Source organism: Diceros bicornis, chromosome 12 (assembly GCF_020826845.1).
Source record: "Diceros bicornis minor isolate mBicDic1 chromosome 12, mDicBic1.mat.cur, whole genome shotgun sequence".
In the NCBI taxonomy this organism is placed as follows: domain Eukaryota; kingdom Metazoa; phylum Chordata; class Mammalia; order Perissodactyla; family Rhinocerotidae; genus Diceros; species Diceros bicornis.
The window spans coordinates 16,436,629-16,461,888 of NC_080751.1; the positions used below are offsets into that span (position 1 = coordinate 16,436,629).

At 36.5% G+C, this 25,260-nt stretch overlaps 1 protein-coding gene across 3 annotated transcripts in view; it reads left to right on the forward strand.

Annotated features, from left to right (window-relative positions):
- The window catches only part of EXOC6B (exocyst complex component 6B), a 588,554-nt gene that overhangs the window by 400,694 nt on the left and 162,600 nt on the right, over positions 1 to 25,260 (forward strand). For all 3 annotated transcript variants that reach the window (XM_058550958.1, XM_058550957.1, XM_058550956.1), the window contains one exon: positions 15,861 to 16,002. In XM_058550958.1, coding sequence (XP_058406941.1) covers positions 15,861 to 16,002 — 142 coding nt within the window. The remainder of the gene's footprint in view (positions 1 to 15,860; positions 16,003 to 25,260) is intronic.

Below are 25,260 nucleotides of genomic sequence, written 5' to 3' on the forward strand. Positions count from 1 at the left end.
GCTTTCATGTAGTTATCAGTTATCAATAATAATAGCTAACCAACTTTAGTGGCTGGAATACCTAAGAGTGTGAGGAATTCTCATTATGTGAGAAAATAAAAATCTCACATATTTTCTCACATAACTCCAGAAATGATAACAGATCAGAGGCTCAGGAATGTCAGGGCTAAGGTCTTTGTCATTCTCTTGGGCTTTTCCTCGAGGTTCCAAGGTAGCTGCTAGAATTCTAGCCATCACATCCATATTTAGACAGCAGAAGGAAGGACCAGGCAAAAGGGCTTCTGAGGACATTTCTGCTTTCAAATCAGTTGCCTTCCAGATCTGGCAAGAGGTTGAGAAACATAATTGTTCTGTTTATATTGCCAAGGGTTATTTTGTTAAGGTAGAAGGCAGCGTAGACAGTGAGTAGGCAACTAACATATTCTGCAAGTATATTCTTTTTTCAGTGGAGGTAGCATCTTTTTCTTATCACCAATGTCTGGTTCTCTGAAAATTTTCTGAACTTGTAGAGTACAATGTAAATGATCAATTTCTAGCATGTCCTGTTACAGAGATCCTTCAGTTCTTGTTCTTACTTTGCTCAAGGGACTGTATCTCTGAGATTACATTATATTCCACCAGTTTTCTTTTAACCTTAACTTTACGCCATCTCTCCAAGATTTGCAGCTTCAGCTTAAGTAAGAATGAAGCTAGGTGGAACGGAGTAGGTGAGGGACTCAATAAGAATAGGGAGAATTGCATTCTAACTTAATGACTAGCAGCAGCAAAGTATAGAGAGGAACAGCTGCCCAGTTCTGTATTACGCAATGCTCAGGGTCTCTAAGAACAAGGGCTATATGCTAGAGGACTTTCCAAGAGTGTTTAATGTCCCATATTTTTAATTCTAAAGTGTTTCTTAATTCAGCTGCTTCTTTCTATGAAGGATAACTTCATCTCTGGTTTTCTCAATCTTGGTTTTAGCATTATTGTGTCTTTTCATCTTTTTCTAGGTCTTTACTATTGGGAATGTTTGTAAAAAGCTATATTGAGGGGCTGTTAGCCAGTCAACCTTTATTCAGTGAGCATTTATTTTAATAGCCATTTGGCTTCATTACCTTTTAATGAGTTCTTTGATAGCAAGTTCCTTAATTAACAAGGCAGTCTTTCAGGTTTCCTCTTCTCTAATTGTTAACACATTTTAGTGCTTTGACACAGATAAATGTGGTGAAAAGTTTCCTCTTTTACAGCTCCTGTAGAGCCATTCAGAAGGGAAAAAGAAGGGCATGGGGAGAATATGCAGTGTGTTTCCTTAAGATATAAATGGTTTAAGAGCATTTGTCCTCTCAGACTGAGATTGAGTGAAATATTCATATTCCTTGCTCAATTTCCTGCTACATGATTAACTCAGAGTGAATTTCTAGGTGTATGAAAGTTGATCAAGTCCAGCTCACATTAGAATTTGTATGTTGAATTGTTCCATAACCACTTGTCAAGAAATGTGGAATTTTTAATTCTGCCTGGGACCCAAATAAATTTTCATTTAAAATTTTCCTTGAGATATTGCCAGTACTCCTCAAAAAGATAGGAACATTTCATAATAAAGTACCTACCATTCACTGAGGCCCTGCTATGTGCCAGACACTCTACAGGGCTCCATAGTATATGATCTCATTTATTGCATACAGTTTCTGCAAGATTATCTTCATTTTAGTAATGAGGAAGCTGAGTCTAACCAATATTAAACAACTTTCCTAAAGGTCACATAAGTGATAGGGCCTAGATTTGGACCTAAGTTAATGTGAACCAAAGTCCTTGCTCTTTCTCTATGTATCACTTTTACCCTAGTCCTATTTTATTTTCACTACCACTTCTCATAAAATGGACATGCTGGTTCATGCACTGTTCTCCCATAGTGAGATTAATTAGAGAGCTAATTAAATTCTTGTAAAGAAGATCTTAAATGATTTCCCTCAGAGAAACCTAAGGTTTTAAATATTCTGAAATGAAGCATTTGTTATTGGCAGAAAATAATGAACCAAAGCACCTACAGGATACGTTAGCTCAAAAAGCAAAAAAAAGAAACTCAGGCTAATGAGGTGTTTGGGAGGAGAAATGCTCTTATTTAGGGTATTGACCAGTTAGGAACTGAGTAATAAGTTGTATGTGGAAGTTAAAAGCGACTGGCTGGCAGACAGTCAGGCGTCTGTAGCATTGTGTTTTGTAAACTTTCTCCTATGGCTGTGGTGTGTTTTTTCCAAGCCCACTTAATTTTTTATGAGGTTTGTAAAGGTCTTGAATAAACAATTGAGATTATAGAGGTTTTCCTGGAAGCTTTGGTTAATATTTTAATACGCTCTGCTTTTTCACATTATTAAATAGCTTATTGGAAAGTTTGAAAAAGAGGGTTTCTTTTTAGTTTTTCCTATTTTTTTCTTTTCTTTTTCCCCCTTTTTTTTGTTCTAGTAGTTAAATATCAAAATTGGATGTAGTTTTCAGCTGATTGTCTCTCTTCTTTTTCTTTTAACTTTGTACCTCTGCAGATCACCCTTGGATTGGGGATCCAGCATCTGGGAGGCCTCCACTTAAAATGTACTTCAAGTGAAATTACAGTTTAGAGGGTATATCTTGAAACTAAGCCAGTGACTGTAAACGTATGTAGTAAGAGAGGACTGAAGAAAGGGAGAGGGAATTGGATAGGGTCAGAAAACAGGCACTAATAGAACTTGGAGATTACCTCATCATGACCTTTTGCTCATTAATATTTGAATCTGATTCTTTAGCATCTTGGTTGCAGTCTGGTGAAATGTCAGGCATGGCAAATACTGAAATACCTTCAAAGACATTTCTGTGTTAATGAGATGACTTGATGAAGTTGACCTTTAACCTGAACAGGAGTTGAGGAAAGAGAAAGGAAGAGTTTTTATTTCTCATTATGGGGACTTCTTATTCTATGGAGGTTTGTGTAGTAATAATTGTTATCATTGTTTTTCAGCAATTTGACTATGATACTTATCATATATTGGAAGCCACTTGAAAACGTTTCCCTGTGTTGTTGTTGTTGGGATGTATTGAAGGTCACCCAGCAGGTCCTACCACTTTTGTGAAGCCTTCTCTGACTATTTTGGCCTCATAACCTTTTATTCTAAAATCATATAGTGCTTAGAGTTTATTCTGCTCAATTTAGCACTTAATTGCATGTTCTCTTTGATTTGCTTCAGAGCAGGAAGTACACTTCCCACTTTTTTGCATGACAGAATTTTTTGGTTTAAAACAAGAAAATCATATGACTCTATAAAAGGCATAATAGTAAAATATTATGCACTCATAAAATGCTTACTTTTTAAGCAAATATATCTATTGTCATTTTCAACTTTTCCATATTCACGATGATAGGAATAAAAATTATAATAAGCATAAGACATTTACTGAGTACTTACTATAAGCCAGGTACTGTGGCAAGTACTACATAGGAATTATTTTTAATTAACCATTTTAACAGTCCTATTTTGCAGATGACAAAACTGAGACAATGGTTAAAGTCAGTGTTCTAGGGCATTGTATTTAACGTGTGTGTTGGTTTTTATTAAACCATGCTCTGTGATTTCTCTATTTACTTTTTTTTTATTCTTTGTTTTTGCTCTGACACTGTTTTGGTCTGTGGCAGTAGAACAGACAAGTTAAGGTATTTGCTGGTGATGTTGTTTTGTAATGGGCATGTGCTGATTAATTGTCTACACCCGTTATCCTTATAAATTTGAGTTCAAAAAATGCATATATATGTGCATTTTCTTTATAAAGCAAAAACGTTTGCCAAGCTGATAATGGAAATCAAGACTAGGGCATATAAAATTTTTGGCCAGGGAGAAATTCTTTAAATGGTTATAATTTTTTCTGGTTGATGTATATTGATAAATTAAAGAGGTTCTTTTTGGGTTCTAGTTGTGATGCCATACCTAGTATCAGACTTAACCTCTAGTCATAAACAACTATAAAAACTGGACAAAATATAAAATCAGAGTATTGTCAAAAAGAAGGAAAGGGTTAGTGCTTGGGATGTCAATAAGAATAGGTTTTAGAGGAAAAGAATACCACAGAACAAAGAAGTACAGAGACAGAATCCCCAAAATGTCTTTATAAAATTGCCCTTCAGTCCCTGGCTAATTTCTAAACTGCACATGAGTAGGGCACACTCTGGGGTTTTAGAAGACATCAGCTGCTAGAATATTGATAGCAAATATTCCGGAAGTTGCACAGCAGAGACATTGAGGATTGGACCCGTAGAGAGACCTGATGAACCACCCCCTCTTTCAGTTTAAACATCAGTAAAGCCATTTTCGTTGATTAAGGACAAGGTCCTAAGAGTAAGGGCAGAACTAAAATGGACCCACTGTAACTTTAAAAACAAGCCTGACAAAATCAAGATGATCCACTAATAATTTAACTACCTGTCTGAATGAAACTCAAAATTCGGTTGAGGAAGATAAGATAATCTAGAGCCACTATAGCATCTTATCTGCAATGTATGGCATATAAAACAGTTTCTTAACATGATAGTAAGCAGAAAAACTGACTTATAATCAAAAGTTAAAACAGTCAATAGAGGCAGATCATTAGATAATCCAGATATTTATGCTAGCAAACAAAGATTTCAAAATAGCTATGATTGATATGTTAAAGACAACAGAGGAACGAATGGACAAAATACAAAAAAAAATTATTTGAGCAGATATTAAGAATCAAATGTGTATTCTAGAATAGGAAAATAGAAAATCTGTAATTAAGAGCTCATTAGGTGAAGTTTTAAAAATGCGTTAAGTGGGTTTAACAACAGACTCAACAAAGCAGAAGTCAAGATTAGTGAACTCAGAGAGAGATCTATAGAAAACACCTAAACTTGACACATAGAGAGAAAAGAAGAATAAAAATATTATTTTTAATTTTCAAAATGGAATGGAGCATAAAACAGAGCTGAAACACAGTTGAAAGGTACAACCTGTGTGTCCTTGGAGGCCCAGAAGGAGAGGAGAGAATGAGAATGGTTCAGAAGCACTGCTTAAAGAAATCATGGAGAGTTTTCTATATCTGAGGAAATGAATCAATCCACAGATTTTGGAAGATCAGCAAACCCATGCAGGATAAATACAAAGAAAACTAAACCTAGGCACACGATGACTAGGTTGCTGAATATTAAATATAAAGAAAAATCTTAAAAGCAGCTACAGAATAAAAACACGTTCAAGAGAAAAATAAGAATGATGGTTGACTTCTCATACAAACAGTGGAGGCTAGAGGACAATTGAATGAAACTTTTAAAATTCCAAAAGTAAAGAAAAATTGTCAATATACAGATCAGTACCCAGCAAAAATATCTTTCAAAAATAAAGGTGAAATGCTCACTGTTGGCCATGATGTAATAACTGGTACCAGATATACTCTTGACTGTTAAACATTTGGAATACCAACCAAAATAAATGAAATAACTGTTTTCAGATATTGAACAGCAGGCAGTGCAGGACAGTAATTCCCTGAAAGAAGGGAAACAAATGAAGTGTAGCCCCAGCAATCTGCCTACAGGTACTTCACAAACTGCAGTACAGGGAGTGGGTAACCCAAGCAGAGTATGGCAGTATTGTTGAGTCAAAAAGACAAAGATTGGAGTTTGGGGAAGAAGTTGCTGATATTTGCAAGAAAGCAATTTCAAGATGAGGGAAGTATTCCTAGTAGCCCCAGAAATCTGCATGGGGATCCCCTTGAGGCTTTGCTGAATACTCAGCTGTTCATGTGTGGGGTGAAAAATCCATGAAGTCAGGCACAAAACCACTGCCAGGGCACAGAAGCTGAGCACGGTTGCCAGAACTCACACAAGGAAGGGGGAGTTGTTCAGATTTCAACCTGTAAGAGGGGAAAGAACCCACAGAACTCCTGAAGCATTCAGTAGAGTTGCCAGAGGAGTGGCTGGTAGCCAATGGGTCTAAAGTAGCATTTGTACTGGGCCTAAGGTAACCCTAGGGAAAAGATGATTCTAGTCCCTATATGAAAGTGCATACCAGCACACCCCAAAATTTCAAATTGATCCAATAGAAACTGAACTGTTTGCCACAACTAGAGTCAACACTCTTTAAAGAAATTCAACAAAATAGAGACACTCAACAACCTAACATTCACAATATCTAGTGTTCAATAAAATTTACTAGATATGACAAGAAACAGGAAAATCTGATCCATAGCAAGGAAAACAATCAGTCCATAAAAAAGATGCAGAAATGACAGAGGCAACAGAACTAGCAGACAAATGCTTTAGAACTGCTCATACACACATATACATTGATCAATATATTCAATATTTAAAGGTAAATATAAATATAAGGAGAGAAATAAAAGTTATAAAAAATGAAGTAAATGGAACTTCTAAAGACAAAAATATCAAAAATAACAAATATACGAATCGGATTAGCAGCAGAAATTAGCAAATTTAGAAGATAAGATTGGGAAACCTAAAAGACTGAGCAATGGAAACTCTCCAAACTGAAGTGCAGAAAGAGAAACGATGGGGAGAAAATTTCACAACGTCTCAGTTATCTGTGGGACAACATCAAGCAGTGTCATATATGACTGATTGGCTTCCTAGGAGAGGGGAAGGAAGAATAGGAAAAGTGAAAAAATAACGACTAAAAAATTTTCAAAGTAGATAAAAACTATAAGCTCATATTTCCAGGAAGCTCAGCGAATACCAAGCAGGACACCACACACAGACATACGCACGCACGCGCGCGCACACACACACTTATACCAAGGCACATCATAGTCAAATTGCTGAAAAACAATGATAAAGAGAAAACCTTAGAAGAAACCAAAGGGGAAAAAAAGACACATTACGTGTAGAGAAACCGTGATGAAATGACTGCATACTTTTTTTCATGAGAAACTATGCACTCCAGAAGATAATGAAACAATACATTTACTGTGCTGTAAGAATAACAACTGTCACCATGGAATCTTATACCTCACAAAAAATGAAAGTGAAATAAAGCCTTTTTCAGAAACTCAAAAGCTGAGAAAATTTGTTGCCAGAAGACCTCAATTTCAAGAAATATTAAAGCAAGTTTTTCAGGCAGAAGTAATATAAGATGGAAACTTGGACCTACATAAAGAAATGACAAGACCAGAAATGAAAAATATGTGAGAAATATAAAAGATTTTTTCTCACTTTTAAATATATTAAATAGATAATGGACTTTTGAAAGCAACAATGACTATGTTTATATTTATAACATATAAAGAAGTAAAATATATGAAAATGAAATTATATGCAATAGTATAATATTATTTGAAGATAGACTATAAGTTAAAGATGCATATTGTAAAACCTAGAGCGATCACTACATGTATAAAACAAGGAGATATAGCTAATAAGTCTGTTTTAGCCAGGGTTCTCCAGAGAAACAGAACTAATAGAATATATTTACTATATTTATATATATATTATAATATATGTAATATATTTTATTTATAAAATTACATAATACATAGTATGTTATTTGCTATATTACTAAATATTTTCTATATTTACTGTAAAGCTTCAGTAATTAAGACAGTGAAGTATTGGCATAAAGTTAGATAAAAAGATCAATGAAACAGAATAGGGAGTCTCAAAATAGACACACACATATGTGGTCACTTGATTTTCAACAAAAGTATCTATGCAATTCAGTTGGAGAAAGATAGATCTTTTCAATAAATGTGTTCAAGCAATCCAATATTTGAATTGAAAAGAAAACTAATCTTCACACCTACCCCAAACCAGAAATTGAAATGGATTGTAGAGCTGAATGTGAAAGCTAATACAACATATCGTCTAAAGTAATGTATAAGGATATCTTCAAGACTTCGAGTTAGGCAAAGATTTCTTAGGCAAGTCACAAAGGATATTAGCTGTAAAAGAAAATGTTGATAGATTGGACTTCATCAAAATTATAAATTTCTAATCATCAAAAGATACCATTAAGGGCCGGCCCCGTGGCTTGGTGGTTGAGTGCGTGCGCTCCGATGCTGGTGGCCCGGGTTTGGATCCCGGGCGTGCACCGAGGCACCGCTTCTCCATCCATCCTGGGGCCGAGTCCCACATGCAGCAACTGGAGGGATGTGCAGCTATGACATACAGCTGTCTGCTGGGGCTTTGGGGGGAAAAATAAATAAATAAAATCTTTAAAAAAAAAAAAAAGATACCATTAAGAAAGCAAAAAGGAATGTATGAAAATATTTGCAATACATCTATCTGACAAAGCAGTCGTCCAGAAAACGCAAAGACCTTGTACAAATCTCTAAGAAAATGTTGATGTGTTGAAAACATGGACAATAAGCTTGAGCAGGTACTTTACAAAAGAGGATATCCATTTGACCAATAGGCAAAGAAAATATGCTTTAGTGGAACTACTCATAAGGAAATGCAAATTGAAACTGCAATAGGATACCACTATACTCTGGCAAAATAGCAGGAATTAAAAATGAACGAGGGCCGGCCCCATGGCTTAGCGGTTAAGTGTGCGCGCTCCGCTGCTGGTGGCCCGGGTTCGGATCCTGGGTGCACACTGACGCACCGCTTCTCCGGCCATGCTGAGGCCGCGTCCCACATACAACAACTAGAAAAAAGTGCAGCTATGACATACAACTATCTACTGGGGCTTTGGGGGAAAAATAAATAAAATTATAAAAAAAAAAATGAACTATACTAAGTGTTGGAGACGATATGGGGCAACTCTCATACGTTTCTGGTGGGAATATGAAATGGTACACTCATTCTGAAAAGCTTTGGCAGTTTCTAATAAAATTAAGTATATGACTACTCTATGATCTAGCAGTTTTACTCCTAGGTATTTTTCCAAGGAAAATGAATATTTCCACTTAAAGACTTTATTCATAAAAGCCCCCCAAGAGAAATAACCCAAATACATATCAATAAAAAAATGAATAAACAAGTTTTGATTTATTCATACTCCTTAGCAATAAAAAGGAACAAACTATGGATGTATGCAGCAACAGGAATGAATCTCAAAAACATGCTGAGCAAAAGTAGCTAGGCACAAAAGAGGACAAAACTGTAGGATTCTTTTTTTTTTTTTTTTTTTGTGAGGAAGATCAGCCCTGAGCTAGCCTCCATGCCAATCCTCCTCTTTTTGCTGAGGAAGACTGGCCCTTGGCTAACATCTGTGCCCATCTTCCTCCACTTTAGATGGGACGCTGCCACAGCATGGCCTGACAAGCGGTGCATTGATGCGTGCATGCCTGGGATCCAAACCCGGGCCACCAGCAGCAGAGCGCACGCACTTAACTGCTACGCCACGGGGCTGGCCCCTGTAGGATTCTTTTTAAATGAAGCTCAAGAACAGACAAAACTAATCTATGAGGCTATAAGTTAGAAAAGTTGTTATCTTGTGGTATGGATGGATCTACTGATTTCAAAGGTGCATAAGGAAATGTTGGATTTATGGAAATATTCTGTATCTTGATCTGATGGCAGTTTTATAGGTGTTTACATAGTAAAGGTCATTAAGCTGTATTCTTAAGATTTCCATGTGTATTGTTTATAATTGTACCTCAATAAATCCTACATAGCAAAAAGTGTTTTAAAAAAGATTTCTTGTGTTTGTTGAAAGATGACTGAAAATTAGAAAGTGAAACAAGTGGGTAAGTCTCAGAACCAGGTTTATAGCATCTGTTACATCCCTCCTCTGACTCCTCCTTCCATCCACATCCTGAGTATATACTCCTAGTTTTCTTTTGACTATGCTTTTTTCTTTGAACTTCTTAATTTTTTCATGACAAATTAGGTAAGGGTTGTTTTCCTTTAATTACTTTTTGTTATTTTTTTTAATTTTTGATTTACCAAAGGTCCACCATCTCATTGTAGGCTCTACTGATGTCATCAAATAATACCACATACCTTGCCCAGGATATTTTCGCTATCATCCTTAGGCTTCATTTTCTTTAGCTGTTAGGGAACATCTATTTGTCTGGAATGGTGATTTGTGTATTCTTTAAGTGGGTGTATATTTATACAGATTCTCTAATTGAATTTAAGAATGTTCTTTGAACAAGATTGTAATCCTTCCTAAGATATGGATTCAGTTGGGGGGAAATCTACTTGGGGAGGATGTGTGATTTTTAAGGTGGTTTAGGTATAAAGGTGAAATAAGACCTTGTCATGGGATTTCTGCAGCACATGGGAACCAAAGTTCTAGCCATGGGTCCTATATAACAGGAACAGATGGGAAGATCCAGAACTCCATCCTCCAAATGTAACTTGTTGAACATCCATCCTATGTAAATAGGAGGCATAGTGCTCTGGGAATGAAGTGACCTCCCCCATAGCTATGGGATATTGAGGAAAAAGGAACAAGATAGCTTTCTTGTTCAGTGAAGGAAGGGAACTTAGAGGGGGCAATCCAAAAAATCTGTTTGCATGGGGCAGGCAGAAGTAAGACGCGGATCTATAATAGAGGAAGTATCTACCCTGAAATATCTATCTCAGGGTAGAAGGTTAAGGAAGCAGAGGCACAGGTACACAGAAAGAGGGAACAATGTATAAGGTGGCTTTATGTTTTCTGAGTGGTACTTACTTGCCTTGCTAAATCAGTTTCTGTCTGAACTTTTCTCTATTTCACAGTGAAATAACTCATTAAATAACTAGAGAAAGATAAAACTTGACACACCAAAATATAAGCAAGGGACTGTTACTCAGGAAGCAAAAGCAAAAGAGAAAGTTGATGTGAAAAGATACCTCTTTCACAGAATAGTTCCTGGCTCTCTTTCTATGTTTTTTACTTTGAAACTTGCTAAGATTACCCAGAGAAAGAGAAATTTGGCTTTGGCTACTTGAAGTCATTCAGATAAGATCCTTGATGATCTGGGACTCAGGATCTGATCCCAGTAGGTTGACAGAGAGCTGTGCTTGGAGTGCATTCTAAATATCTACTGTGAACTCAGCATTCTTCTGATGCTTCCTTAGAGGGGGAAGGGAGAAAAAAACTCTCACTTAGTATCCTGGCCTTTCAGATTTGTGTGATTTTTATCTTCTTGTCCTCTCCATTCCCTTACCCCAAGTCACAGAGCAACAGAAAGATGTAGCAACTACCACAAGGCCCTTTACTGGGAAGCAGGAGCAAAGGATTATTGAGTCTTTGGAGTCTGACGGGACTGGCTTCACATCCTAGCTCCACCACTTAGGCATATAGCTTAACCTCCTTGTTATCTATAAATCAAGGATTAAATACCTCATGGGGTTCTCGTGAGAATGATGTGAGAAAATATTTTCAAGACATTTGGCACAAAATCAATGCACAATAAATGGAAGCAGCTGGTCTGGTGATGGCGGTAGAGATAGTTGTGGTGTTTATTGATGGTGATGCTTTCTCTAAGCTCTTCATCTCTACTCACTTGTATTTAGTACTACGACATAGCACTTAGTATTGTGTAATTGGAGTACATAGTAATTGAAAGTAATGAATACTGAGGTTTCTCTCTTTCTTTGAGGTGTTTGTAAGATTTCTACACATTTGTCTTAGTTGTGTTTAATTGTGTCTTTGTGTTAGAAACAATGGATGATATCTCCCTTTTTATAGAAGAGAATCAGATACCTCCAAGGCATAAAGTTAGGTATTGGTGTGTACCTATACCAAAAGAAAAATGCCAGAGTTTCTTTCCTTGCAAACCATGTACTTTTCAAGGAAATGTACTTGCATGAAATGACAGTACAGTGTATCATTCAGTGCAAAGAGTTATAGTACAAGTAAGAAAGACAGTAAATAGAGAAAGAGTAGAGGGGGGAATTTGAATTAGAGAGTAGGAATCTAGGTATATTTTTGAAGTGAGTGAGTTGATTTGGTTACCAAAGAGCTACATGGCAAAAATCATAAAAGTATTTTCATGGGTCTTGACTCGTGCCCAGTGATGGTTCTCACTATGATCATAAGCCTGACTTTGAATTAACATCATGAATTTTCTCACTAGTTACTCCCCTCCCCTTCCCAAAACTTAAAAAAAAAGAAGATATTGTAACTGGGTTGAGAAATAGTATGAACTATTTAAGTGCTTTGGTAGTTGACTTTCAGTTCATTTAGTTGATATTAATTACTGTCTTGTAGTACATAAATATTGTAGATGCATCAAGAGGCAGTATGATTTTACATACAGAGCTAGTTATAAAATCTTGTGATTCAAATCTCCCTGCATCCCAGGTTCCTCATATGTTCAAAATATGATGATAATACTTCGCTCATTTTTCATCTTGTCTGGCATTCTATCTCTATTCTTTTGCAGTCTCTGTACACTGATACTATCATAGCTTCATTAGATATTGTCTGGATGTGGTTATGACTGATTTGAAACTGTTCTTGGAGGCATCCAAAGGCAGTGATATGGGACATTTGGTCGGTTTAGGTTTTCTTAAGTTCCAAATTCTTCCCCTGTCCTAGAGATTTTGGCTGTATGTTTGTAGAAAGAATGTGCTTCATAATAAGATAACTTAATGAATAGTGTGAAACCACCAATTTTTATTGCTTAGTGTGTTGGTTTTTATTGCCTGTGTTTATCCTTTCTTAGAAGACCTATGGACACCATGGTAGTAATGGAAACCAGAAGTGAAAAAGAGAATGGATAGTGGACTGTGAATTAGCAAAGCTCCAAAATGCTTTCTAGACTTGGAAAAATATTTAACAAGGAAAACATATATTTCTGCCATTGAAACTTTGTTTGGAAATAAAGAATTAGCTTGAGGGCGAATAGATTGGAAAGTGATTGGAGAACAGTTAAATAACTCAGTATGTTAGAGTAGTGCAACATCTGATCATGTATAATTGCGTTTGGCTCTATTGATTGATATATATTGATATAAAGTTGAAAGCCAAGTCTATGTTTCATGTTAATGTTAAAGTTAAGCTATTTAATACTTTGAGATGAATAATGAGTCAGAAGTGTCAACTAACTTACCCCAAATTACACAGCTAACAAGTGATTGAGATAAAAGATTCAATCTTGGGACTTTCTGACTCTGAGCTTTCTTATTTTCATTTTACCAGGCCAGCTTTGCGTTTCTTTGGCAGTCTATTTTGGCCACTGAAACAAGCCTTTCAAATGCTATCTTCTCAGCCTCCAGCTTGATTGGGCTTTTAGCTCTTTGATTTTTACAGCATCGCCATGTTCAACTTGTTGGCTCCTTTAAGTATCTTCTGGATAATTATGTTGGGCCACAAGTTAAAAAGTATGCCCCAGTGGATACTCAGTATTTGAAGAGTTGGCTCCTGAACTACCACTGTCTTACCTGTTGGGCATAGTCTATGTCTTGGGTAACCTGTTAACCTTGTTATTATCTGGACCTGTTTTTGCCCAGCTGTTCCAGTGTAAGACTGTAAGATTTACTATCGTTTTTTAGCAGATGGTTTAGTGGAAAAATACAGATTTAGGATTGGGTAGAAACACCAAATAGCTATAAGAATTTGTCTAAATTTTTTAACCTCATGGAAAGCCTTAGTTTATTAATCTACAAGAAAGGAATAATACCAACTTCCTGGGGTAATTGTGAGAATTAAATGAAATAACATAAAATATCAACTTCCTAAGTATAATACATCTTGGGCATAGTAGTGCCCAAGAGATGATAGTTTATTTCCCTTTTCTCTGGCTTCTGATCTGCAGTGCTGTGTCTCTGGGCATTTACTTTAGTATTATCTTCGCTCCTTCACTCCACTCCCACGCTCACTGATCTGCCCCTTCTGATTGTTCACACCGGGCATAGCCTGACAACTATGTTGAACTCTGTGGCTCCTTGGCAGTTAAGTGTTCCAGGTCACCCGTGGGTTTAATTGAAAGCAAGCTGTTTAATGTGAATTTCTTTTATAATGTGACTTTTCTCTTTAGGATTCTTTATGCTTCCATTGCCTCTTTCCCAATTGGTCTCTATAGTGCTCTCTAACTTATGTGTTACATGTTTTGTTGTCTTAAATCATCCACAGAGTTTGGATCTTCAGAAGACACAGACAGAACCATATAGATGAGGAACATTTTTAGTATGTATACTATGATAGGTTATTGTTTATTATTCTGCTATAAAATAATATTTAGTCAAATAAATAAAATTTAGAGAATATTTAATCTCATAAAGTAATCAAAGACATAAAAATCATAAAATATCTCATTTACTTAGAAAAATATATGATAGTACTCAGTGCTGGTGATTATGCAATTAAATGATACTCTCAGAAATGTCCGGGGATATTGTAAATCAGAACATATCTTAGGTAAAGCAGTTTATAGTTAAATATTTGGGAATCTGGTTTTTACCTATGTTCATTATCATATATATGCCATATGCATTATGAATTACAATATTGATACTCCTCCTCCTAGTGGGTCTGAGAAATAATCTTAAAGGAATTATCCAAAGTATGTAAAGAGGTATGCAAATTAAAAAATTTATTGTGGTATCGTTTATTATGTTTTTTCCATTTAAAGCTTGCTACTTTTTTGGAAGGCTCTGACCCAGTGAAACGTATGAAAAAAACATAAAAGGCAGTGTAGTCAGAATCTGGCATTTTCATGAATTCTTACTAGACCTACATTACTCTGTGACCTACTCTGTTTGTAGTAACAACAATGACAAAAAAATAGAAACAACCTAAATCTCCAACAACAGAAGGATGAACAAATAAATTGTGGTATACTCCTAAAATGGAACACTGTGGCATAATTAAATGAATAAACTACAGCCACATGCATTACATTAAAAAAAATGTCACATTCATGATATTAGACCAAAAGCAAGTTGCAGAAGGACATACTGTATGATATTATAGAAAATTTCAGAATACATAAAATAATGTAGTATATTGTTTCTTGTTATATACTTGTCATAATAGTATTTTTAAAATACAAATGATATACCTAACACCAATAATGGTTACCTCGGGGAAGAGGGAAGAAAATGATTAAGAAGGTCATATAAGGGCTTAAACTATGTGTGTAATGTTTGGTAGATACATAAGTGTTCATCATATAACTCTATATATCTTTTGTATGGCTAAAATATTTTATAATTTCAGAAAAGAAGAATCCACTGAGTAATTTGAGAACTCAAACTTTTAAAAACATACATTATTCTGTTTTTCAGAACATATGATAAATAACAGAAATAAAATGGATATATATCCGGAAAAAAGTAGATATATCTTCTGTGGTGTATAACTTAGACCTGGGACTAAGATGTAACTCACCAGATGTAAAGTGTTTGAATCCTTTAATGAAGATAGTAAAATATTAATTTTAATATCAATATTTTAAAAATTAGTTTATGTTCGTAAACCTCAGTGTTCATTTTTTAAGAAAACAAAATTTATCCTTTTAATTTTTTTTTTCAGGAAACCTTTTTGTTTTAAACTGTTCTTTTCACTTTATATGTGTTAAATCATAAAGCAATAAATACTTTGTTTTCTAGATAAGTTAGAGATTGTTGTTTACATTTGCTTTTTAAGAATTATGGTAGTTTTGGAGGGACTTTTTGAAATTTATTCTCTGTAGAAAAATTTCTTCTCAGTTTAATTAAGATTTTGGATATCGTTTATGGTTGATTTAGGAAAAAAGTGCTTCTTGAATAAATAGCTGGGCTTTATGAATTTTAGCTCAGTGTTATAGCTACATGACTGTTCGCAGTGGAGCTCATATTTAAGATGATTGCCATCAGGTGCAAATAATCCCAAGATTATTTGAATGCAAGGGTATCATGATGGAGAAAAACCTTAAAGAAATTTCTAATTGAAAAATAAATGATTTTAACTTGTGTTGGAATTTCATTTTAATCCATTAACATTATGATTTACACTCTTGTATTTCAGGGAAAGGTGGCCCAGACAGCATGTATGTCAGCTTGCAAGCATTTAGCCACGTCCTTGATGCAACTTTTGCTGGAAGCTGAAGTAAGGCAGCTCACCTTGGGAGCATTACAGCAGTTCAACTTGGATGTCAGAGAATGCGAACGTAAGACAGTAAAACATCCTTTTGCTTGTTTGTTTTACCTGCATGCTCACTTCTGTGAGGTCTTTGTTCCTGATGGAGTCAAAGAATACCTAGATGGCGGAGATAACTTATAGGACATCTAGAAATAGAGTCTATCAGCAAGGTAATTTGAGCACCCAAAATTGCCTAGGCCCATATATAGAACAGAGAAGATCTCTGACCACAAGGAAGTTTGCAATCTGGAAGAGGACATAAGGCAGTCATGCATTTAATAGACACCAAAGGAAATCTGATTAGTCCAAAGCCTTCAAAAATATGCAGTTCCCAACCATTTCCTTTTTATGTTATGTTTTAAAACTATTTTTACATTTTACCTGCAAACTCTTTTTAGTCTGAAGAACAAATGGTATGTGCATTTATCTTTCAGAAATGCTTTCAGTTACAGTTGGAAACAAGCAATCTTAGAGTGTTTTAAACAAATAGGTTTTATTTTTCTCGGAAGTAATGAGTTGCTGTATTGATTTAGTTATTTGATGATGTCATCAAGGACCCAGGGTCTTTTGCTCCCTCTCCTCTGCCATACTTAGAGTGTGGACTTTTCCTCCTCATATATATTATAGTCAGAAGAGACTCACATTCAAGACAGGAAAAAGGGGCCAATGTCACCTATGGCTCTTATCAAGAAAATAAAAACCTTTTCAGGAGATCCCTAAAATACTTCCCTGTATGTCTCACTGGTCAGATACAGTTGTATGATCACCTCTAGCTCTAAGGGAGGTTGGGAGATTGAGTATCTGACAAAGTGAAAGAGGAGCATCGTTGTTGGCATAGCTGATTCATCATGAATCATCCACTTGGAGTAAAACACAAAATTAGGCTTTAGTTAGGAAGGAAGAAGGAAGGAATGAAGAGTGTTGTGGTGGTCATTGTGCTGTCAGTGAAAAATGAAAATAAACAAAAATGATGTGACTTCTGGAAATTTTTTTCTGATTCTAAGAAATTAAAATAGTAGAAAATTCCATGAGTCTGCTATCGGGCCCACCTTTTTATTTTTACTGCTCATTAGTTTCCCTTGGTTGACTTTTGATGGCTGGAAGTTAAGATTTTATTGGTTATATTATTTTTAATTAATTAATTAATAGAGACTTATAGTTACAGCCATCACAGAGTAACAGGTATCAAAGTTCCACTACTGCCATAAACAACTGTAGAACTGGGTAAACTATATGAAGGAACTCTTTTCATGCATTGAACAGCAAACAGCACAAAGCTGTGATCTTTCAGAGAGGGAAAAGGCACAAGGTAAGCTTGACATTCACTCTCATTTTCTGTCTGGGGGCACTATCCAAACAGCAGCACAGGACCGTAGAGCCCAAATAAAAAGCAGTGTCTCACACAGAAAATAAAACAAAGATTGGCGTATAGAGCTGGTGAGGCAGCTGGGATTTGTGGGGCAAGGTACCAGAGAGCAGGGAATTGTTTAGAGAAGTAGCTCTAGAAATCTGTACTAGAGAACCCTTGAGTCTTTGGTCAAGAACTAAATTGCCATGTACAGAGTGAAACTCTGTGAGGCTTGGCAGAGAACAGCCACTGAGGATCTGTGAGGTCAATAGGAATGCCAGAGGTCACACCGTGCTAGAAGACATTGGAATGCTGACCAACCAGAGTGGAGAGACCAGCTAAACATCTTGTGCATTCAGTAGGACCCTAGAAGGTTAGGCCTTAAGAGTGCTATTCAAGCTCTAGAGTAAGAACTAATCTTGATCCACCCTAACAAAACCTAATAACAAAACTTGACAAGGTAAAGGTAATCTGCCAATAAAATAACTGCCTACCAAAACAAAACTCAACAGTCTTTGAAAGAAGAGGAACACAAAAAAATTGCACATTCTCAATCACATAGTGTTCACAATTTCACAGCAAAAAGCTAAAATTTGATATGCAAAGAAGCAGGAAAATGTGACCCCTAACAGAATAAAAAATGAGAAATAGAAATAGACCCACTGATAACACAAATGTTGAAACTAGCAGACAGGGCCTTTAGAAAAATGAATATAAATATATTCAATAATTTAAAGGAAAATAAGGACACAATGCATGACTATAGCTGAAATATTTTCCAGATTTGATAAAAAGTATTAACCCATTTATTCAAAAAGCTCAACAAATCTTTAGCAGGATAAACACAAAACTACACTCAAGCACATTGTGGTCAGATCGCTAAAAAAAAAAAAAATGAAAAAAGAGAAAATCTTAAAAGTGGCCAAAGAAGAAAAGACACATTACATAGTGAAAAACAATGATAAAAGTAACTGCTAACTTCTTCTCAGAAACAGTGCAAACTAGAAGGCAGTAATAACATGTTGAAAGTACTGGGGGAAAAAAAAAAAGCCTGTCAACCTAAAACTCTATATCTTGTGAAAAATATCCTTCAAAAATAAAGGTAAAATAAAGACATTTTCAGATAAACAGAAGTTGAGAAAATTTGTCACCAGAAGGTCTGCACCACAACACATGTAAAAGGTAGTTTTGCAAAATGAAGGGAAATGATACTAGATGTCAACTCACATCTACAGTGCAGGTTACATTGTTCAAAGATGTCTACAACAATATCTCCTTTCCTACATCTTTTTCTAGAACCTTGATACTACCTTATTAAGACATGACATCTAATTCCCTTCCCTTGAATATGGACAAGCTTGTGACTTGATTGTACTCAATAGAAATATTGCACAACTGGCCTTTGTGACTTCTGTGGTTAGATCCTAAAAGACAATGCAGCCTCCAACTCCTTAGTTAGCTGCTGTGTAAGAAAGAAGTCCAACTACCCTGAGGCCTCCATGCTGGGAGGAAGCCCAAACCAGCTCATGTGGAGAGACCACATGGAGAAGCTCTGATGTCTGACATTATAAATTTTATGTTGTTCATGCTATATTTTGTTGTTTTCCTTTAAATAGTGTGAGGTTTTGTTCTGACCTGCATTTACATTACTTAGAATTGGTTGGATCCTTTTGAGGCTTGCTTTTAAGTTTGTATTGAGGCCAGAGCAGCCCTTGGTCTAGATCTTAATTCCAAATCTAAAGCAATGCCCTTTGAAGGATTCTACCCCATGCCTCAGGTGTTTGGAGATCTTTAAAGTCTGGCTGGTGGGAACATGAAGTATGCCCAGCTCTGTAACAGCTCCACGAATTATTCTGCCTATTCATTTCTGGTGGTTCTTTCTCCAGCCTTAGGTAGTTTCTTCTCATACACACACAGATTAGTACTAAGCCAAATATTCAATGGGACCCTTGTGTAGTTTTCCTGAGTGCTCTCTTTTGCAGCTTCCTCCTCTCTGGTACTTGGCCCGGCAAATACTAGTTGCCTAGGCATTCTGGACTACAATCTCTGGCTTTTCGATTTAGATTACCATGCTTTGTTTGGGTTCCCTCCCTTTGCTTGCTTTGCATCACAGCCTGGAAACTGCCTCGAGGCATGCTCACCTGGTTTGTTTTCCTTTCAGAGATCAGAGTCCTGCATTGACTGTTGTCTGATATCTAAAACCATTATTGCAGGTGCTTTGTCCAGTTTTCCAGCTTTTTTTTTTTTCAGTAGGAACATGAGTTCTCTTCCTATTATTCCATTCATGACCAGTAGTGAGATCAAATGAATATCTTTTCAAGGTTAATTTATTTTATTTTATTTTTTATAGAAGTAGTATCTACACTTTGTGGAAATTTGGGGGGGAAAAGTACAAAAAGCAAACACAAATCATCATAATCCCATCATTCAGAAATAAGTACAATTCCAGGGATTACATCTAGATATGATAATATCCAGCAGCCACAGAATTGTTTCTAGAAGTCATCCACCAGATTCCTTGCATCTAGTTACCCAAAATTGTTTTACATGCCTCTGTCTTAACCAGTTATTTACCAGGAGAATGAAAACATAATGATTGTCTAGGCTAATCAAGATTAATTCTTGATGTTGAGTATGAAGTCATCCTTTTCTGAGTTTTGAGGAAAGAGCAGAACCTCATTCTGATATAAAGAAAAGGGCTTTGGAGTAGACAGCCAACCAATATCATTGGTTAAACAACAAGTCTAATGAATGATTGGGAATGACTGCATGGCTGCCTTTTGATAGAGCAAAAAGATAGATTGGGTGGAGGGTGATAAAACTAAAATATAAAATAGAGAGAGCCTTAAGGAGAAGGAGTGATGGTCTGGGAGAAGCACTGATGAATAAGGAAAATACCCATCTTATGGCCTGATTCTGAAGTACATCTTACGTAGTAGAATGAGCAACTTCTTGAGAGAACTATAGGTGAATTGGTAGCCTTAGCAGAGAGCCAGCTTTCAGTTAAGACTAAGCAGTGGAGAGATCATTTAATAAAAAGGTGGAAATATAATAGACTTTGTTAACTACAAAAGAGGTTCCAGAGAACCAGTATGTTATCTGAAAGCCATTCGATATTTGTAATAACCTTTCAGACTTAGGTCAGCTTGAAGCTAACGTTTGTAGGGCATGACAGTGCCTCCAATAACCATATTACCACTAAAATTTTTTCCCCATATATTGTGGAGCCGCTAAGGTTCAGAGATTTACAATTTGTTTCATTTCTGATTGGCAGTAATTTGTCTGTCAAAAAACTTTCCATGGACATTTATTTTACTTTAAAAAGAAAGAATTCTATGTCTTTTGCTATACCATCCCCCTCATTTTTTTTTTTCTTTAGATGCTCAGTGGTCTATAAAAAATCTTAAAGAAATGATACATAAAATTCAAGTAACTATACAGAGGCGTATAAAAGCAGCCCCAAATGACAAGATAATTAACACTTACATCTTTCTACCCAGGGGTGTATGCGTGAGGTATTTTCCTTATTGTCTGTGAGTCCTTGGAAGAACTGTATAGGTCCTGAAAGAAATCAAACTCTGGACAAGATAGAATGTGAATGTACCTTGAATGTTGGACTCTGAGGCCTGGGCTGCTACTTTCTTAGATCCCAAATACATAGAAGCATTATATACATTACCACAAGCCTGAGATATTCAGATAGTATAGTGTAGTCACTAAAAACATAGATTTTAGAGTCAGCTTGACCAGATGGATTCAAGTCACCACTTCCTTTTAGTGTGACCACGTGTAAATTATTTAACCTCTCGCAGCCCCATTTATGAAATAGGAATAATAATAGTACCTAATATTACAGGGATGGGATCAGAAATAAGATAATGCATGAAAGGGTTTATTTCATGGCTGGCGAAACACTAAATATGCATAAGTAGTAGCTTCTCCTGTTGTTATTATCATCATCAGCAGCAGCAGCAGTTAATAAATATCCAGCAACTCTCAGAAGGTCTTTTGCAGACCACTCACACCTTTGTCTGTAGTTTGTGAATCAGTTAGGTTTGGAGATGCCCTTTTATTTGGTATAAGAAATTAAGTTTTCCTCCTTGGTAGTTGTCTATCAAACTTCTATGATTGTCCTGAAAGATATGATCCAGAATTCATGATTTTCTAATTCTCAGCTTGTTGCTTTTGTAAGAAATAAATCAGTTAACTCAACTGTTTACTAAAAATGGTAGCTACTGCTCAGAGCACCGTTATCTAACAGGAGTGTTGTTAGGTAATTCTTACTGACAGGCTACCAAACAAAGTACCTTTAAGGTAAGGTTATTAGGAATTTAGGAGATGTGAAGAAAATATTCCTTTCCCTTTGAAAATTGACAGTGACCTCTGGGTATTTCTGCTTTGTGTGGATTTCATCTTACATCTCCCCACATTTGTATGTCTTATATTTGGTTTTGGATATTAGAGCACTGGATCCTGGCAGGTAAACTGGATTTTAAACACTAGCAGGTCTTGATGCCCTAATGCTTACCTCCTTGATCAAACTTGGGCTACTGTATCATTCATGCGCTAGGATATTCAGTCTGTGTCTGGATTTTGAATTTCCTGAGCTTTCTTTTTGTATATTCTAGATAAGGAGGTCTAGGTTCATATTCCAACTCAACTGCTTGTTAACAGTATTAACTCAGTAATCTGTTCATTTATTCAGCGAATAGATGTGGAGCCTCTACTCTGCAAAGTACCATGCTGAAGGCTGGAGATAAAATGGGAAACCGCATTGGGGCTGGCCTGGTGGGGTAGCGGTTAGGTTCCCGCATTTGGCTTCAGCAGCCCCGCATTCGCCATTTCAGATCTTGGATGTGGACCTACTCACTGCTCATCAAGCCATGCTGAGGTGGTGTCCCATAGAAGAGCTGCAACCCTACAACTATGATACACAATTATGTACTGGGGTTTTGGGAAGAAAAAAGAAAAAAAAAATAAGAAGATTGGCAACAGATGTTAGCACAGAGCCAATCTTCCTCAGAAATGAAGGAAGGGAGGAAGGAGGGAGGGAGGGAAGGAAGGAAAAGAAAGGAAGAACTGACAGTGATTTGGGCTGTGCTTTAGGAAAAAAAAAGGAAACCGTGGATTTTAAATAGGAGAGTGACTTGATTAAATTTGTGTTTTTAGAAGGAATTCTGCAATTTATCAGGAGCCTCAGAGACCAGTTATAAGGCTGTTGCAGTAATCCATGATAGAGGTGATTTGGAAGCTTCAGCATATTCGTGCATGAAAATTAAAGCCATGGGAGTGAATCAGCTCATCTAATGTCCCTGAGTCCATTAATGTACTAGAACTACTAATCCCTGCTATATTTATCTCACAGTATTGTTATGAAGTCATATGAGATAATATATAGAAAATCATTTGTAAACAGCCATAGAGATTTTATTTATTGCGATTATCATTTCTTTATCTGTATGATTTTATGTGTTTTTTTTTTCTTATTTTCTTTCCCACTTCCACTATTATATGGTTTATAGTGTTAAGTATTTTCAGTTTTCAGTTATCTGCTGAGGTCCCCAAATTCTTCAAAAGATTGGTATATTAAAAATATTACATAATTAAGCCAAATCCAGGGGACATTTGGTTGCAAGGAAATGCAGCAGCAATTGCATCTTTTTAAATTTAGTGTAATCCATCATTTACCAGGACCCAACAGTCTTTTGCACAGAAGGTCCTTGAACAGGAAAGTAACAGAATGCATCTTGCCAAATTCTCTCAGTTTTTTGATGGTCAAGTTAATCTGGCCTTGGTTTACTATTTTGGAAAGGAACAAGGGCTCCAAAGCCTTGCATTTCGCCATTCTTACCATAATAGCCCTCACTTTACAGGTCAGGAAACCAATGTGGAGAATCTGCCTAAACTCAAGATTTAGGGGAACAACTTCAGAATAAATTCATGATCTCACTGAGCCTACTATGTATAAAATAGTGGCAGAACATCATTTGTCACTTAACCTCCATAAGTCCCTACTCTAACTAAAAGATCAGATAGTTTTCTGCATCCGTAAAGAATTAGTTTTAGCTCAAAGTCAGGATCCAGTATTCCTGAAAAGTCTGAACGTTTCCATCTCTTTGTATATATTTAGTAAAATAAATGGCTGCAAGTCACCTTGTGGTATAGCAGGCTCTCCTCTGACTGAGGTATGAAATGTTTTAGTGAATGTTACTCAGGCAAACTTGAATAGGCTTGCTTACAATTTTGCCACTGGGGCTTCTGAACTAAAGAATCTTTATAAAGTGATCTTTCTAAACTTTAAGTACCAGGCCCAAACAACTGCCAATTGGGATAACTGTACTCACTTATTTTGATTTTCTGCACTACTTGAGACCAGCTATCCTTGACTCTCCAATCCCATATAGGTCATTATTCACCTTTGGCCACTCCCCGTGAGGGTCTTTCTTAGGGCTTCTGGCATTTCTTTACCAATCTCTTCCTGATGTGGGGGAGACAGAAGAGAGGAGAGTCCTCAGTACCCTGGTGAGAAACATAAGGAAAGCATATGTGACAGATCCACACTATTGTTCTTCTCTTGCAGCTTTTGAAGTTTATATTATGCAAAGGGACTTCTGGCCCTTAAATAATAACTAAGCCAGTGCTAAACTCAAATCTGCATCAGCCAACCAAGCAAACTGTTAAAGTGACTGCTAGCTAGTACATTAAATCAAGCCTCTCCAGGGCGATGCCCTATAATAATTAATTTGTCAATCAAGATTATGTTTAGTCGTCCCTGAATAAGGAGTACAAAATACATATCCACACGGTTTTGCCTGTTTTTGCTGAGATTTCCCTAGAAAACTCTTACATTTCCTTCTGAATATAATTCTTTTCTTCCCTACTCTTATTTTGTATATCACCCTTGAGCCCATGTTGTGTTTAGATCCTAGTCACAGGACAAGATTCAGTAAGGGATAGAACATAGCAGAGCAGAGTGCTACTCTTCTCTGGCAAGGGGGTACAAATTCTGGAGAAGGCCGAGGGATATAGGTTCCACAGTTTCTCTCAGCACCCTTGTGTTTATCAAGGAACTATGGTGAGGTTATGAAGACAGCTGGCGTATCAGTTCATAACTTGAAAGATCAATTTATGCACTTCATTTTCAGCTCACTCAGCTATCCAGCTGAAAACAGAGAGGGATTATTGCAATAGTGCCTCACGATGGTTCTGTGTTTTCTGGATTCTTGACCTGTGCATTCTAGCAAGGACCAGAGTGCCCCATTTGCATTTTAAGTTGCCGAGTGTTGTTAAAAGTTCTCACATGACTCATATTCTTCAGTTTCTTTAAATTGATCTGTGGCAGCACAACCTAGTCCTCCGAAGCTTCACCCTCAGTGAGAACTTGTTCCTAGGTGACTTAAGATAATACCTTAATTATGAGTTTGGCTGCTACATTCCACAGACTGTTGACTTCCCATCCTGGGAAATGAAGGGAAGTCTAAAAGCCCTTTTCCTTGCTATCACCTGTTAACCAGTTCCAAACATTCTGCTTTTTCTCTGAAGTCTTTTGTTTCCCAGCTTGGTCCCTAATAATGTCTTGATTAGAGTATGTTTATTTGCAAGGAACAAAAATCCATTCAAACCAGTTCAAGAATAAAGGAGGGCTTATTTTGAATATATGGATTTCATAGAATTCAAGGAAAAGGTAAACAGTAGATTGGTTAGGTCAGGGATCATGTCTGCCCTGCTCACTTCTGTCTCCTTAGCACTTAACGCAGTGCGTGACATATGGTACTTGCTTAATAAGTATTTGTTGAATGAATAAAAATGACTCATTTCAGGGCTGGCCCGCTGGCGTAGTGGTTAAGTTCTCATGCTCCACTTTGGCAGCCCAGGGGTCGCAGGTTCAGATCCTGGGCGTGGACCTACACACTGTTCATCAAGCCATGCTGTGGCAGC